This window comes from Chionomys nivalis, chromosome 4 (genome assembly GCF_950005125.1).
Source record: "Chionomys nivalis chromosome 4, mChiNiv1.1, whole genome shotgun sequence".
Lineage (NCBI taxonomy): Eukaryota > Metazoa > Chordata > Mammalia > Rodentia > Cricetidae > Chionomys > Chionomys nivalis.
In genome coordinates, this window is record NC_080089.1 from 110,623,042 (window position 1) to 110,639,116 (window position 16,075).

Consider the following 16,075-nt stretch of genomic DNA (forward strand, 5'->3'; position numbering starts at 1 on the left):
TTATGAGTATACTGCCTACATCCATGTCTGTGCACCATGTGTGTGCCTGGTGCCTGAGGAGACCAGAAGAGGGTGCTGGATCCCCTGGAGTTACAGACAATTGTGAGCTGCCATATGAATGCTGGGAATTGAACTCAGGACCTCTGGAAGGGCAGCTGTTGCTCTTAACCAATGAGCCATCTCTCCAGCCCGTGGAAAACTGCTTTTCTTTGATACACAAGGTTGAGGCCTCACTTAAAGTGATAATGGCTGGAGGCCAGACTACACGTTTTGCTGATACACTCAGCAGAAACGGTTACCCCTGTGATACCAGAAGCCCCGCCCCCATCCAGTCTTCCCTCACATGCTCCAGTACCTTCCTTTACACCCGCTCCAGCCCACAGCATTATACATCACCTCCCTGTATCCCACATCAGCCACACTGGGGCAGCAGTCTCCCCTTGTCTTTCACAGCTTCCTGCTTACAGGTCGCTTCCCGTTTATTTTTGAGTTCTTTGGAGACAGGGACTCACTTTGTAGCTCTGGCTGGTCTGGAACTCTCTAGGGAGACCAAGCTGGCCTCCAACTCACAGAGATCAACATGCTTCTGTCTCCTGAGTGCTGGGATTAAAGGTGTGTGATACACGTGTGTTGTTTATTTTAAAGTTATCAGACTCATGTGATCTTGCAAAACTTGGCTGTGAGTAATTTTCCACTCTAAACTAGTTTGGGCACGGGAGGGTGGGTGGGTAACTAAGTTGAATTTGGGTGGAGTGAGGAGGGAAATAGCAAGGCCAGCAGGCTTTAGCAGGGGGCTGGTGGTTTTTGCTCATTTGTACCAGGACTTAAGCTGGCTTCAGGCACCTTTAAAAATGATCTGTTAGATTTGATTTTTAACAGGGTCTGTCAAGCAGCCTAGACTGGCCAGTAAGTCTCAGAGATTCTCCTGTCTCTGCCTTCCCAATCCTAGAATTGTGGGTGCATGGGTGCAAAGGATCCAAATCGAGGTTCTCAGACTCGTGTGGCAAACACCTTTCCCCTCCGAGCCATCCTCCAGCTGCGGACGTGTGGGCATTGTGTATACTCATATACTTACATTCTAGCATTGCACGTCCATGTTATTTTCTCTGAAAACCTAGCTTTTCCGGTACATTTCAATAAAGTCCATTTCCCCCACAATATGCCATCTTTTCAATTCGAACGCTGTCTTGGGGGTAGAGGTACAGACTTTGAATTGGTTTTCACCCATTGAAATTGGTGTGTCTTTAGTGCTTCCTACAGAGATACATTTTGCATTTGAACTCTTCGGGTGCTAATACCCTGAAGGGATATCTCCAGTGAATGGAGCAATTTAAAAATCTGAAAATGAACTATTGCAATTAAGTGTTCCCTCTCTTGGTTTTCTTATAGTTTTCAGATGCTAGCCAAATATTTCTCATTAGGAGGATGGATTGGAAAAGCAATGGCGAGAGATGAAATGCCTCAAGCATCTTTGTATTGATTTGCCCGGAGTAGTAAACACATTAAGTTAAAAACTGCCCAGTTCCATCTGAGGCCAGGAAATGCTGGAAAGTGAACACTCAGCTGCTGAGCAGGAATGGCTGGAGAGACAGTTTCTAAGTGAGCATACAAAGTAACGACTTCCACCATGGCTTCTTCAAAGTATTTTAATTACACTTGTGTGTGTGTGTGTGTGTGTGAGAGAGAGAGAGAGAGAGAGAGAGAGAGAGAGAGAGAGAGAGAGAGAGAGAGAGAGAGAGAGAGAGAGAGAGATCAGAGGGCAGTTTATACTGCCCTCACACCCATTATGCGAGTCCGGGAAGGGAGTGAGTGGGAGGAGGGAGGGGCTGAACTCATCAGGCACAGCGGCAAGCATCTTTACCGGCAGAGCCATCTCGCCAGCCCTACCATGGAACCTTCCTATGTAAATCTCATTATACTTTGTTTTCCTTGTTCCTTCCCCCATTTTCTTCTCCCCCCCCCCCACCAACAGGTCTCACTAAGTAGTCCTGGCTGATTTGGCAGTTACTGCTTCCACCAGGATGAATTAAAATCTACCTTAGGTCCTGGATGAAGCATGCTGGATGATGGTGCACACCTTTAAACCCAGCACTCTGGAGGCAGAGCAAGCAGGTGGAGAAACCCTGTCTCAGAGGGGGGAAAAAGTACGCAACACTATGCTGTGTGTGTGTGTGTTTTAAACAACAAAAATCAAACCCACAGCGAGGCGGTGGTAGCGCATGCCTTTAATCCCAGCACTAGGGAGGCAGAGGCAGGTGGATCTCTGTGAGTTTGAGACCAGCCTGGTCTACAGAGCGAGTTCCAGGACAGATTCCAAAGTAACAGAGAAACCCTGTCTCAGAAAAACAAAAAGCAAACAATCAAAATCAAATCCAGTTTAAATGCTTCAACTATTGGCAGAAAAAGAAGACAAAACAAAAACATCCCCTGCCCCCCATGGCACTATCACCTTAAAAAGAGTAATTCTGGAGCCAAATTTGAGTGACCATGGCCCTGGAACACAGATTTCAATGAACCCAAACTCTATTGTTCCCCTGTGGAACACTTCTATAGCTTGACAGAACAAAGAGTGCGTTTAAAATACACTGGGGTGCGTCGGAGAGAGGTGGTTACAGCAAGATGGGAGGCGTGTCTCTATGCGCCTCCGTTCTGTATACTGACACTCTTAGCTTTGGGAGTGAGGAAGCCTGTGTTCTGCTAAGTTATAGATGCCAGGGGTTTTCAGTTTACTTGTCACAAGTGGTTAGTTGCTAACCAAACACAGAGGTGAGCAAGGCATGGCTATTCAAGAGGGGTGGGAAGGGGTGGTTAGCCAGAGATAAGGTTATCTGAGGACACTCCAACCTCTCCACATCACTGCAGATCTATAGGCCAATCAGTTACGGCAGACACAGCTTCTTTCCAGGAATGCTTGTTGACATCAGCTGCCTGGAATCATTTTGTCATCCGAAAATGCAAACTTGGAGATGATTCACCAAAAAGTTCTCATAACTTTTTTTTTTTTTGAAGAAACAAAGCTTTCTTTTGGTTGAACCTATGTTTATTGTTTTGATGAGTTTTCATGGGAGCTTATGGGCCTGCTTCCACAGAGGAAGGCAGAAGGTAAGACTTTGTTCAAGATCTTTGAGATTTCCAGCCTACAAAGAGCCATGCTCATCCCAGGGGACTACTCCCTCGTACTTGGAAGGGCCTCCCTTGGAAGCTTCCCAGAAACATGCCTGTAGGCCTCTACTTTGTTGCCCTTTTAAGGAGCCTTGACTGCAGTATAAAGTACTTTATAAAATCCACTGGGTACACAAAAGGTGTCCTTGCTTTGGTGAGAGAGAGGACAGAGAAATAACACACGTAAGACTATTTTAATTAATTCACTGTAGTGGCAGTTCGTGTGTATTTTAATAAAGTTTGCCTGAAGATCAGAAAGGTAAAACAGCCCCACTGGTCAGCCTTACAGACCAGGCAGTGGTTAACACACACATTTAATCCCAGTAGCCACACTAGCTTGCCATGGAAACCAGGCGGTAGTGGTGCACGCCTTTAATCCCATAACTAGAAAGGACTATAAGACTAGAGGAGACAGCTCTCTCACACAGTTTCATTCTGAGATTCCTGGAGGCAGGATCACCATTTCAGACTGAAGAAGAGGTAAGAGCCAGTGGCTGGTTGTTTTGCTTTTCTGACCTTCAGGTTGAACCCCAATTTTTGTCTCTGAGCTTTTGTTAATCATACTTCTTTATTCATTTTTGTTTTTGATGACCTGGGGGATAAAATACAATGAGATTACCCAAACATTACTTTTTTCTTGTTGAGACAGTCTTGCTTTGTAGTTCCTGCGTGACTGGCTAGGAACTCTTATGAGGAAAGATAATTTTCGTGACTACTGTAATGTTGCTCTTCTTATGAACTGTAATGTAAATATCTGTGTTTTCTGACCCTAGGCAACCCCTTTAAAGGGTCATTGGCTCACAAAGGGATCATGACCCACACACAGGTTGAGAACCATTGTCTCATAGACCATGTGGGCAGCGAATGAGTTCACACTTTCAACCAGCATAGCAAGCAAAGTCTCTCCAGTGTATTGCAAGGGACATGAGAACCGCTGGCAGCTTTATTGTGTACAAAGTCACCAAGTAGTAGGCTGTCCCAGGAATGCCATGGAGAACCAAATAAACAGGACAAACGCAAACATACAGGTGGAAGAAACACCACTGAACAGGGACCACAAAAAGTCCTAGAAGCCAGTGGGACATCATATTGAAAGAATATTTGCTTCAGTCCTGCATACGACATTAACCTCACTAACGTTTCTGTGGTTTTTCTTGTTTTTTAAAAAACTCAAGTTGAAAAGTCACCCCAAGACACTTGCTGTGGCAGCAGGAACTGTGCCACCCAAAAACACTTCCTTTCGCTGTGTGTGCCGGGCTCATCTGAGTGCTCCCACTACGATAACAGCTGTCCTCATGGGGTTGAGATAAAGATCTGGGGTACGGAGACATTTGGACACAGGAGTTCGCTCAAATTTGGCACAGACATCTCTGGGGTCAGCAAGATGTGTGTGTGTGTGCACCCATGCCAGAGAACAACCTTAGATATGGTTCCTTGGGTACTGTCCCCCTTTTACGAGACAGGGCTGGCTCGGAACTCCACAAGTAGGTTTCTCTGGCTGACTAGAAAACTGCAGGGCCCACCTGTCTTTGCTTCACGAGTGCTGGGATTGTAAATGCACAACCAGGGATGGAGAGATGGCTCAGTCATCAAAGGCCGGGCCCACAACCACAAAGAAATGCACTGCCAGGCTTGATTTGTTTTTTTGGAGTGTGTGTGTGTGTGTGTGTGTGTTGGGGGGCAGGGTCGGATGTAACCTTAAGGCAGACCTTGAACTTCCCCCAGCTTCTACCTCTTGAGTGTTGGGATTACATGTGTGGACTACTATGCCAGGGGTTGAACTTGGGGCTTCTAAAGTTCTCTGCCAGTCAAGTCACAGCCTCAGCATTTATTCATTTATTTATTTATGTGGGTTCTGGAGAAAAAGCCAGGTTCCCTGCTTGCATGGCAACTGAGCGATATCCCAGCCCTCAACATGAGCTAGAGGTGTGTGTACCTGTTGATCCTTTTAATGGCTACATATTTATTTTAATGTGTTCTACAATAAACAAGCCTGTCCTGGCGGCACATCTTTTTGCAAGGGCTCGTTACTAAGCTTGAGGCCTTGTCTCATTTGATTGCTCTAGCATGTGGGCTAGCATGCGAGAGTCATGGGCACTATGGTTCCCAGGTCTGAAGAGATGGGTCTGTCTTGCCACCCCATCCTGAAGACCATTTTCTGCCCGAGTGGCCCTGCGAACCCAGCCCTGAGGCTCTGGGTGTGTCCCTATTGGTTGTATTTAACATCAGCTGGGGTGTTGCACAATTTAATCTGCTAGCTTCAACACTGGCTTTGGAGAGATACCACAGCAGGTAAGAGCCACACATCGCTCTCGCAGGGGATCCAAGCTCACAACTGCCTAAACACCAGCTATAGGGGATTTGATGTCCTTATACTACAGACACAAATACACATACATATAATTAAAAATAAAAATAAGCCAGGTGTTAGTGGTGCACGCCTTTAAACCCAGCACCTGGGAGGCAGAGGCAGGTGGATCTCTGAGTTTGAGGCCAGCCTGGTTTATAGAGCAAGTTCCAGGACAGGCTCCAAAGCTACACAGAGAAACCCTGTCTCAAAAAAACCAAATAAGTAAAAATAAATCTTTTTTTTTTTTTTTTTGTAAAAATAAATCTTTAAAAAGAAAAATTTGCTTTAGGCCAGTGAGATGGATCAGTGGGACAAAGAAAGGCTCCGCTTGCCAGGCTTGAAGCCCTCAATTTTATCCTTGGGACCTCTGGGGTGGAAAGAACTCATATCTCCAAATTATCTTGAGACCTGAACTTGGGTACTGTGACACACTTGTATACCACACCCATACACAAACACACATACACAGGCACACATACCAAACAAAGATATAGTTAAAAGCTAGTTTTACAAACTTGACACCTTCTTAACATTTAGCCATTTATTTATATATTATGTAAGAAAATAAAGACTATGAGGAAGTCAAGAGACCTCAGAGTTCATCAGAAGTCACGACACTCTGCAAGTAAGTATCGAGCTTAAATGTAACAAGCCACTAGGAGGTAATTTAACTAAAATATAAAAACATTAGTTAAATACAGTTCTGGGGGCAATATACATTATAGCTACAACTGCTTTCACAGCCGGATGCATCCTGGTGCGTTTTCTTCTCCATTTTCCGAAGAGGAAGTCACTGTGCAGTCCTGGATCTCCAGGCTATGAAACTGAAGTATGTGTTTCCAGCGTAGCAGAGGGTGACCAGGAAGGCGAAGAACTGTGGGGATGGAAGCATGGTAGACGGGGAAGTGAATGAAGCATGGGGGACAGGAAGTAAATGAAGCATGGCGGACAGGAAGTGAACGAAGCATGGCGGACAGGAAGTGAACGAAGCATGGCGGACAGGAAGTGAGCAAAGCTTGGCGGACAGGAAGTGAATGAAGCACAGCAGACACTTCCGGATTAGAGAGTGATGGCTTCCCCTGCACTGTGTCAGGTGCTCAAACTGCCCCGACCCTAGGCTTCCTTCTCTAAATCTACCTTATTGCAACAATAACCCTTTTCTTTAGGGGTGACGAGGGAGCTGTGTATGTCTAATCTAGACAGGGCTCAGCCTCCAGCATCTGCCATCTCCTCGAAAAAGTGAGGTGAGGCAGCCCCCTTAACACACACCCAGCCAGCGTGTCTATGAATCTCAAGTCTCACTTTGCTAATCTCTGTTCAAAGTTAGGAGGGACCAAGGGGCTGGAGAGATGGCTCAGTGGTTAAGAGCACTGCCTGCTCTTCCAGAGGTCCTGAGTTCAATTCTCAGCAACCACATGGTGGCTCACAACCATTTGTAATGAGGTCTGGTGCCCTCTTGAGGGAGAGACCTGGTCAGTCGTCCTCATCAACTTAGACCATGAAATCCAATATGGTCAAGATCAACGGAACCGCCGGGCAGTGGTGGCGCACGCCTTTAATCCCAGCACTTGGGAGGCAGAGGCAGGCGGATCTCTGTGAGTTCGAGACCAGCCTGGTCTATAAGAGCTAGTTCCAGGACAGGCTCCAAAACCACAGAGAAACCCTGTCTCGAAAAAAAAAAAAAAAAAAAAAAAAAAAAAAAAAAAATCAACAGAACCGCCATATATGGGCTGCCCATGCACGCGTCAGCACTGCCAGGGCACACATTTCAAAATTTCAAGGGGGACAGCTTGGGGAGGGTGAGCTTGTGGCAGCTGGTGAAAAGGAGGCTGTCACTGTTGCTTCAAGATGCACCCTGTCCTGCAAAGCTCCCAACTGGACGCTGTGTCTTCAGCCATCACCTTTCTGAGCTGGCCCTTGGTCCTGTCTTCTCCAGGGGAAACTCGGAGCCTTCTTAGAAGGGCAGCTATGTCACACTCTGGCTCCTTCTTGCTGCGTGTTAACCCAAGCCCCATCTTGTTGGCTATCAACCAGTCAACTGTTGTGTTCTGTCATTATTGAGTATGGCCTCTTTTCTCTGCAGCTAACTTTGACCCCCCTCCCTCTTCCCAAACAGGCCTCGGGGGAGAGTTTTAGGGAGGACTCACTGAGGAGGCTGCCCAGCTGTTGAAGTTGTGACCCTCCTTCTCTGGGGAGACAGAAGACGCGTCCACTATGGCGGCCGAGAGGTACAAGAGGAAGGCACTGCCGTTAAAGCACAGGCCCTGTGAAGAGGGGCAGACTGTTAGCTAGGGAAGGCCAAAAGGAGGCAGCTGAGGAGAGCATGTCACTGCTGCTCCAGTCCAGGGTGCCACATGTCCCCAAAGGCCCCCAGACTTCTTCGCCCGTTGTGTCTGCAGATCGACTCCAAGTTTATGAGTAACCACAGGAATTTTCTTGTGATTTATTGGATACTGGGCAGGCTTCAACAAGTCAGTCTGAGTCACCCCTTTAAGGAAAGTGAGCTAGAGGATCAGGGACAAAGATGACGAGTATCCAATGTCATGCACACCGGAGAGACAGGTAGACACTTCATCTGTGAGTAAAATCTCCTCTTGTTGTGCAGCCTCACTCTGGGGTTCTTTCCATCAAGGCCAGTGCTGTTAGGAGGGTAGTCAAGAGCCAACACCCACTTTTTGCCCTGAACAAGTCTGGGAACTTGAACACTTGGAAGAAGTAGGTATGTGGCATTTGCGGAGGTGACATGGTCCTCATGTGAGTTACTGATCATTCACATGGACAAAAACAGCTCATTTTTAAAAGCTGCAAGCAAAAATTAACACTATCTTATGTATCTTATTCTTTCAGAAAAAATTAGTATATGCTGCTTAATAAATTGCCTTTAGCCATTTAAGCCTAGAGAGACAGATTAGAGGGAACAAGTCCTGTTTCTCTGGATGGGTCCTTGTGACGGTTGGTTGTGTGTCCAGGGACACACATTCAGCACTTGTCAAATGACAGACTTCCCTCCCACCTTGAGGCCAGGTGTGTTGGTGAATGCCTTTAATCTCAGCACTCAGGGGGCAGAGGTAAGTGGATCTCTGTGAGTTTGAGGCCAGCCTGGTCTACAGAGTGAGTTCCAGGATACTGGGGCTACACAGAGAGAAACCCTGTCTCCAAACAAACAACTCCCCCCCAAACAAACAAACAAACAAAAACCTAAAAAATCTCTGCAATGGTAACTAAACTGCATCCAGTTTGGACAGAGTAGTGTTAAGTGAAGAGACGGTGTCCCAACCAGGATGTAGCTCATTTGGTAGAATGTGTGCAACCATGGCCTCCATCCCTAGTCCTGGGTAACCTGAGTGTCACAGCGCACTCTGGAGCTGAGGGCAGGAAGATGATAGGTTCAAGGTCATTCTCGGGTCACTTAGAGACTTGCCTGGTCTCAAAACCAACCAACAAAACAAAGAAACTAGCTCCTCAGATGGCTCCAGAGGAGAATGGGGGGTGAGGAGGGGGCTCAAAGCATTGGGCTGCCTTGCTCATCTGCTGGGCCAGGTGTAGCTCAGACATACTAGACCCTCCAAACTCCTGCTGGTCTCAAACATCCCTGTGCCGTGGGAGTGAGCTCCAGAGAGCGTGGAACTTTACAAAGGTGGTCAGCTGCTCTTTGTGGAGGGGGGAAAAGGGAGGCCGGGTTCCCTCCTGAAATTCCATCCTGTTTTGCTCTGAAAGCAGTCTGTCTTCTCTGGGATAAAGGCGTACACAGATAAAAGCTTGGCTGGCCTGGTGCTCTTTGTTTAGCCTCCAGCCTGTGTACCTGGGGTCCTCAGTTTAAGATGCTAAACTGCCAAGGACGTTTATCCCCTCACAGGAGAGAGAAAGAGCGATCAGTGTCCGGGCGGGCTCCTGCAGGCCAGAACTAGACACCAACTTCAGAAGAGGGCTTGTAAGAAGTGACTGAGCCACCTTCCCATGCTGGGGGAGAATTCGAGGTCCAGCCAGGCAAGTCACTGCTCCAATGTGACCCACACTACCAGATGGAGTGTTTGAGAAGTCCCATGTCAGGGGCTGGAGACGGCTCAGCGATTAAGAGCACGCAGGGAGAACTAGGGTTTGGTTCAAAGCATCCACCTGACAGCTCACAACCACCTGTAACTCCAGTTCCAGAGGACTCGATGCCTCCTCTGGTCTCCCTGAGCTCCTGCACACACACAAATAAAATAAAATAAGCATATATTTTAAAAAATACACAAGGAAACCCTGTCTCAAAAAACAAATGTTTCTTATAGCTGAGGTACTAAATCAACAAGGAGGACTCTAATCAAAGACTCTAATCAAGTGATAGAATCAGACTTTCTCTCAGATGGTTCTCTTTATCCACCATGTGCAACCCAGAGGTTAAACCCAGGTTGGCAGGTTTGGTGGCAAACACCTTTCACCTGCTGAGCCATCTCGACGCCCATTGCAGCTCTGTACATGAGTTCAGGAGATCTGAACTTGTATGGCAAGCCCTTTGTCAACTGAACCATCTTAGCCAATGACTTAAGCTCCTTTTTCCTTCCTGTGCCCCCACCAGGGTTTCTGTGTAGCCCCGGCTGTCCTGGAACTCTGCAGTCCAGGCTGGTCTTGAACTCAGAGATCTGCATGCCTCTGCCTCCAGAGTGCTCAAATTAAAGGCATGTGCCACCCCCCCCCGAGCTTGCTTTTCTAAAAAATAAAATAAAATAAAAATATTTATTTACTTATGTGCATGAGTGTTTGCTTGCAAATATATATGTGCATTGTGTGTGTGCAGTTCCCATGGAGGCCAGAAGAGGGTGTCAGATCCTCTGGACCTGGAGTTAGAGAAGGTGCTGAGCTGTGTGGGTGCTGGGAACTGAGCCTAGGTCCTCTGCAAAGAGCAGCAAATGCTTTTAACCACTGAGCCATCTCTCCAGCCCCCAGATTTATGCTTTGATTATACTCAGTTATGCACAGTACTTCCTAGGGTTAATTTTTTTAATTCACACTTATTCATTTTGTGCATGTGCTTGTATCAGGCTGTGTGTGTGTGTAAGATCAGAGGACAACTTCTGGGAATTGGTTCACCCAGGGATCACACTCAGGACATCGGTCTTGGAGACAAGCACCTCACGTGCCGAGAGCCATCTAGTCAGCCTTGGGGTTTGGTATTGGAGTCTCCCTCTGTAGCCCAGGCTAGCCTGGAATTGGAGCCCATCCTTCTGCCTCAGCCTCTTGGATGTGGGGATCATAGATGTGAACTGATTCTCTAACTCCTTTCCAATTTTGAAGACAGACAGTGGGAAAAAGAGACGATGGATAGGTCTCTTTGGGACATGTGACCCAAAATGAGAAACTTGAGAGTTTGTTCTTCTTTCATGGAACAAGCCGAGCAGTCAGAGCAGTCTGGCTGTCTCCTTCCACCCCAGAAACACCGATCAACTCCAAGAACACGCCCTTCTCAAAGGCATGGCCCAGAGGCTGGACATAACATGTCCTCTTGTTACAGGCTCCCCTGGTGGCAGGTGACTGAGAAATGACTAGTTGGACAGAAACCTTTAGACTAGAGAAGAAAATGGTAGCGAGGGAGAAGGGGCAGTCCCCAGCCCTGGTGCTGAGCCAGAGGGACAGAGCTCGCAGATCGGGCTCACCTGCAGGCATTCCCCAAACCTACACGTATTTAAAAAAGCAGTAGGGAAACAACTTTTTCTCCTATAGCATTGACACCACCAGCAAGCACAAACCTACCTCAGCTGCTGGAAGAGACAATCTCTTTTCTTTCCTTTTTGTATATTTACTAATTTTTATCTTGAGATTAAGGTTCCTGTAGCCCAGGCTGGTCTCCGACTCATTATTTCTATCTGAGAATCCTCCAGCCTACACCCCCCTGAGGGCTGGGGTCACAGGCATGCACCATGCTCAGTTTATGTGGTGCTGGGGATTGAACCCAGGGCTTCATGCACCCTAGGCAAATGCTCCACCCACTGAGCTCCATGCCCAGCCCCACCTCACTCTACTGTGCTCTCCTGCTCTGTTGTCACGGTTACTGTTACACCACAGTACCAGCTACTTCTGAATCCAACATCCAAATGACTCTGTCCTGCCCTGTGTCCATGGGGAAAGGGGACACTGACTCCCAGGGCCACCTGTCTGGTCCTGGATGGTGATAAGCACCTTTTACGGGATCAACTTTCAGAATGAGATACAAGTACTTGAAAATGCCAGTGGAGAATCTTCACTTTGGGATGTGGGAAAACAGTCACGAGTTAATCCATTCTGTAAAGCAAAAGAAGCCTTGTGTCTGCTTGGGTTTACTTGGACTCTGAAGGCAGCTCAGAAAGAAGAGGCGCGGGCTTACTTTGAACAATGACAGCGGTGTGTGAAAGTCTGCCAATGTAACCTCGGGTCACAACTCCCAAGGAGGCTGGCTTTCAAGTCATCAAGTCAGAAGTGTGTGTGTATGTGTATGATTATTTGGAAACCAACATATTGTTAGAGTTCTATTTTATACATGCATACATGTGGTGCCACTTTAAAAGAAATATATTATTATTTTAAATGAAACAGGGCCTTTCTATACATAGACCAAGGTAACCTTAAACTCACTATTTGGCCAGCCTGGATTCAAACTTAAGATCTCCTTGCCTCAGTTTCCCAAGTGCTGGAGCTGCTAGGATTATTTAGGCATGTACCCCCACATTTATCTGTCTGTGACAGGGTCTCATGTATGGCAGGTGAGCCTCAAATTCCACAGGCAATGAAAATGAACTTCTGATCCTCCCGCATCGGCCTCCCAGATGCCGAGACTAGAGGTATGACACACCATGCCTATTTAGGTGGTGCTGAGGATTGAACCCAGGGCTTTGCGTATGACAGGCAAGCACTCTTCCCACTGATGATAGTCACTTCCAATTCCCTGTCAAGACTTCCCACGCTACAAGGCACTCCCTTTTGCCTGAAGATTGTGTGATCACCACTGTTATCCTGTATACGGCACTGCACGCTGCCTGGAGCCAGGACAAAAATCCAAACCCTTTAACTATTCTTGCTTCCAAATAGAAAGACACCAATTTAGTTAGTTTATGTTTCTGTGGTGCTGGAGTTTAAACACGTGACCTTGGACCTGCCAGGCCAGTGCTCTACCACTGTGCTGAACTCCAGAGTCAACTACCACACTACTACTTGTGTGTGTTTCCCTTTTCCCTTGCTATTGGTTATAGAAAGCAAGGCTCCCCACACTCCAGTTCCTCCCAGACTCCACATGTTTTACAGCCCTCCCATGCTCCTTTTTCATTAGTCATGCACAGAGAGCTGTGATTAGAGTTTGAAGGAGGGAAGAGCTGGAGACAGTGGTGTCCTGACACCCCTGTTTTGTAGGTGACACCCCTGTTTTGTAGGTGACACTGTTTATAGTGGTAGAACCCAGTTTTCCTTGATTCGTTTTGTCTGAGGATGTCAGAGGCCATGCATGCACTGTTCTACTGGGCTCAGGCCATCAGGAAATGAGGGATCATTTGCTGCCCCTGGCTTCTCCAGCATGACCTGTCCTGTGTGAGCAGAGGTGACCCTGAATCCACAAAAAGACACTTGCTGCCGGGCGGTGGTGGCGCACGCCTTTAATCCCAGCACTCGGGTGGCAGAGGCAGGCGGATCTCTGTGAGTTCGAGACCAGCCTGGTCTACAAGAGCTAGTTCCAGGACAGGCTCCAAAACCACAGAGAAACCCTGTCTCGAAAAACCAAAAAAAAAAAAAAAAAAAAGAAGACACTTGCTGTCCCACCCCATAGCCCCGAGTCGGTGTAGTCCCTGAGGGAGACTTACCACTGTGGTCCAGGGCACCTGGGGAATCCTGGTGTAGGTCATGGTGATGTAGACGATGAGGAAGAAGACAGTGAGGACCCAGTAAAAGACAGCTACAAACATGACCCAGCCAAAAGCAGGGACACGGAAATACTCAGTGCCCGCGATAAGCGTCCATACTAGCAGTCCGAAGACCTGCGAAGTGATGCAGAGAGAGGCGGAAGGAAAGAGAAAGAGCAGAACAGAAAGGAAAGCTGTTAGTCAAAGTGCCCGTTACAACCTGTACACGTTGAACATACACCCACACACATGAACATACACCCACAAATGCACACACTCGTGTGCACACCCTCATTTACATAATTAAAAATAAACCCTTTAAAATAAATCCCTCCCTCATACTACGTCTCAGATTCTCTGTCAGAGCAACAAGTAACAACTACAATTCCCGAGCCATATGGCAGTTAGCGTATAGACCACATCCCAGGAGGCAGCCCCGGAGTTCACAGGGCTTTGGCTACAGGGCCGTGTCACACAGGCCAGGCTCTCTTCTCTGGTGTCCTTCTTTGTGCTAAACAAAGCAGTTTGGCCTATTGGCCTCTCACATCACAGCCTGGCTCATTTTAGACAGAGACAAATTAGGAAAGAAATCACGGGTGGCAGCGAGTCCCCATCCGCTCTGATGGTCTAAATGGCCAATTTGGAGAGCATGCCTTTTGTCACTCAGTGCATCCTGGGAAATTCTGGGATGAAGTTGCTATGTTACAGAGGTCAGTCAAAGCCATTCTGGGTTTAGCAACACGCTCCCCGAGCACCTGCTCTTAACCAGGCACGGTGCTGGTCTCGTTCAGTCACAAATGAGAGTGAGAGAGGCACGGTGTCACCAGATCAGAGGAATTTACTGCATCATGTGTTAGACACATTAGCCTGTTTCAACACAGCTGACAAACATTGGTCATGACTACGCGCAGTTCATGGCCTGTATGGATCGATGATGGTGGTGATGATGATGATGTGTATGTGACGGGGTGGGCAGGTCGATCCCAGGTGTTGTTTCTCAGGAGCCATCCACCTATTTGTTGAGGCAGGGTCTCTCGCCGGGACCTGGGGTTGTCCCTTCTGCCGGGCGCCTCTGCCTCCTCAGCACAGGGATGGAAGTCTGCACCACTGCGCCAGGCTTTTCAGGTGGGTGCCGGGGATTGAACTCGGGTCCTCATGCTTGCGTGGCAAGTACTTTACTCATCGAGCCATGGCCCTGGCTCACATGACCCGTTCTATGTAGCCAACAAACACAGCTGGGTTTTCCCTTTTCTATTGCCTGTGATTTCATGCCTAACAGGAGGAGGCTGTGGCCTCCTGCCTGAAGCCTAAAATGGTCACCTTCACACAAGTCTGCCAGCCCCTGCTCGACACCCCACATGCTATGCATCAGGAAATATGTGAGTGTGCATGCGCACATGCACACTCATGTACATGCACAGGGTTTTGTTTCCTACGATTTTTTTAAAAAATTTATTTATTATGTATACAATATTCTATCTATACGTATGCTTGAAGAGGCCACCAGACCTCATTACAGATGGTTGTGAGCCACCATGTGGTTGCTGGGAATTGAACTCAGGACCTTTGGAGGAGCAGGCAATGCTCTTAACCACTGAGCCACCTCTCCAGCCCACGATTTTTTTTTTCAAATAAATCAGGTTATTAATACATAGCGTTAGAGACTTTAAGAGAAAAGGGCACCTCCCCCCGGAACCACATCGACTCCAGCCTACGGGCGCCCTACATCTGCTAAGGTTTTTGCTTCAGAGTCAGGGACCTCACTCTTCTGGGGGCCCTCCGTCTAGTGCCTCGGAAGTCTGTCCAGCAAGCATGGCAACCATCTTCATTTATCCACTAGGGGGCACCAAAACACTGCCGATAAATGGCCAGGCCAGCCCAGCGGTTGGCTATCTGCAGGCTGTTTCTTGAGGAAGGAATACCGGGCAGAAGCGCTAGAAGGAGCTTGACTCTCTTTGTTAGTACCAGACATCGCCACATCCTGCAGGAGATAAGGATGATCAATGCGGAGACCTGGAAGGCTGATTTAATCCCCGTGTCCTTGGCCTCTATGTGATGTTCATGTAGAGATTTTGCTGAGGTATCTTCATGAGCTGCTGCAGAACCTTGCAATACACCTACCAGAAAATGCACCCAAGGGCCTCAGGCCTTGGGGTGATCCCTGACAGGGCAGCTGGCCTCTCCTTTCCCGACCTTGGAAATGAGGGGCTAGAGGTATAGGACTTGGGTCAGGCGCCTAGGTGGAGAGTATCCTAGGTGCCGATGAGGCAGATTTCAAACCGCATGGCTCTTGTTTCTATTCTGAAGGCTGTCCTGAGGGTGTGACCCCCTCACACCCTCCAGCCCTTCCTCAGCACCACCACTGTGGAGTCCTTAGGGTTATCGGAATAGAATGAAGCTTCCAGCCAGGGTGCTGTTAGGAGCTTGGAACTCAGGTTAATCTCACATTTTAAGATCGACCTACATGGAGGCCAGGTCACAGGACCCTGTTATTCCTTTCCGGTAGGCAGTGCAATGGGAACCTGCAGACAGGGTGGGTGTTAAAATGTCACCCACAGACACGGTTGCCTTTGAGTCATCTGAACCCCTGAAAGTAACCCCAGTGGAATCAGCGGTCTCACGACAGCAGATTTGCATGTGGTCTGTTGTCTGTGCCCAGTCTCGGGTGAGTAGTGACACAGCAGAAAACAACGTCCACCGAACTCGCAGAGATTAGTGG

At 47.9% G+C, this 16,075-nt stretch overlaps 1 protein-coding gene across 1 annotated transcript in view; it reads right to left on the reverse strand.

Moving 5' to 3' along the window:
* Window positions 1-6,044: 6,044 nt before the first annotated feature.
* The window catches only part of Cmtm8 (CKLF like MARVEL transmembrane domain containing 8), a 55,141-nt gene continuing 45,110 nt past the window's right edge, over window positions 6,045-16,075 (reverse strand). Inside the window, exons 2-4 of the mRNA XM_057768088.1 lie at window positions 13,318-13,491; window positions 7,660-7,776; window positions 6,045-6,386 (exon numbers count right to left, since the gene is read on the reverse strand). Coding sequence (XP_057624071.1) covers window positions 6,303-6,386; window positions 7,660-7,776; window positions 13,318-13,491 — 375 coding nt within the window. The 3' untranslated portion in view covers window positions 6,045-6,302. The remainder of the gene's footprint in view (window positions 6,387-7,659; window positions 7,777-13,317; window positions 13,492-16,075) is intronic.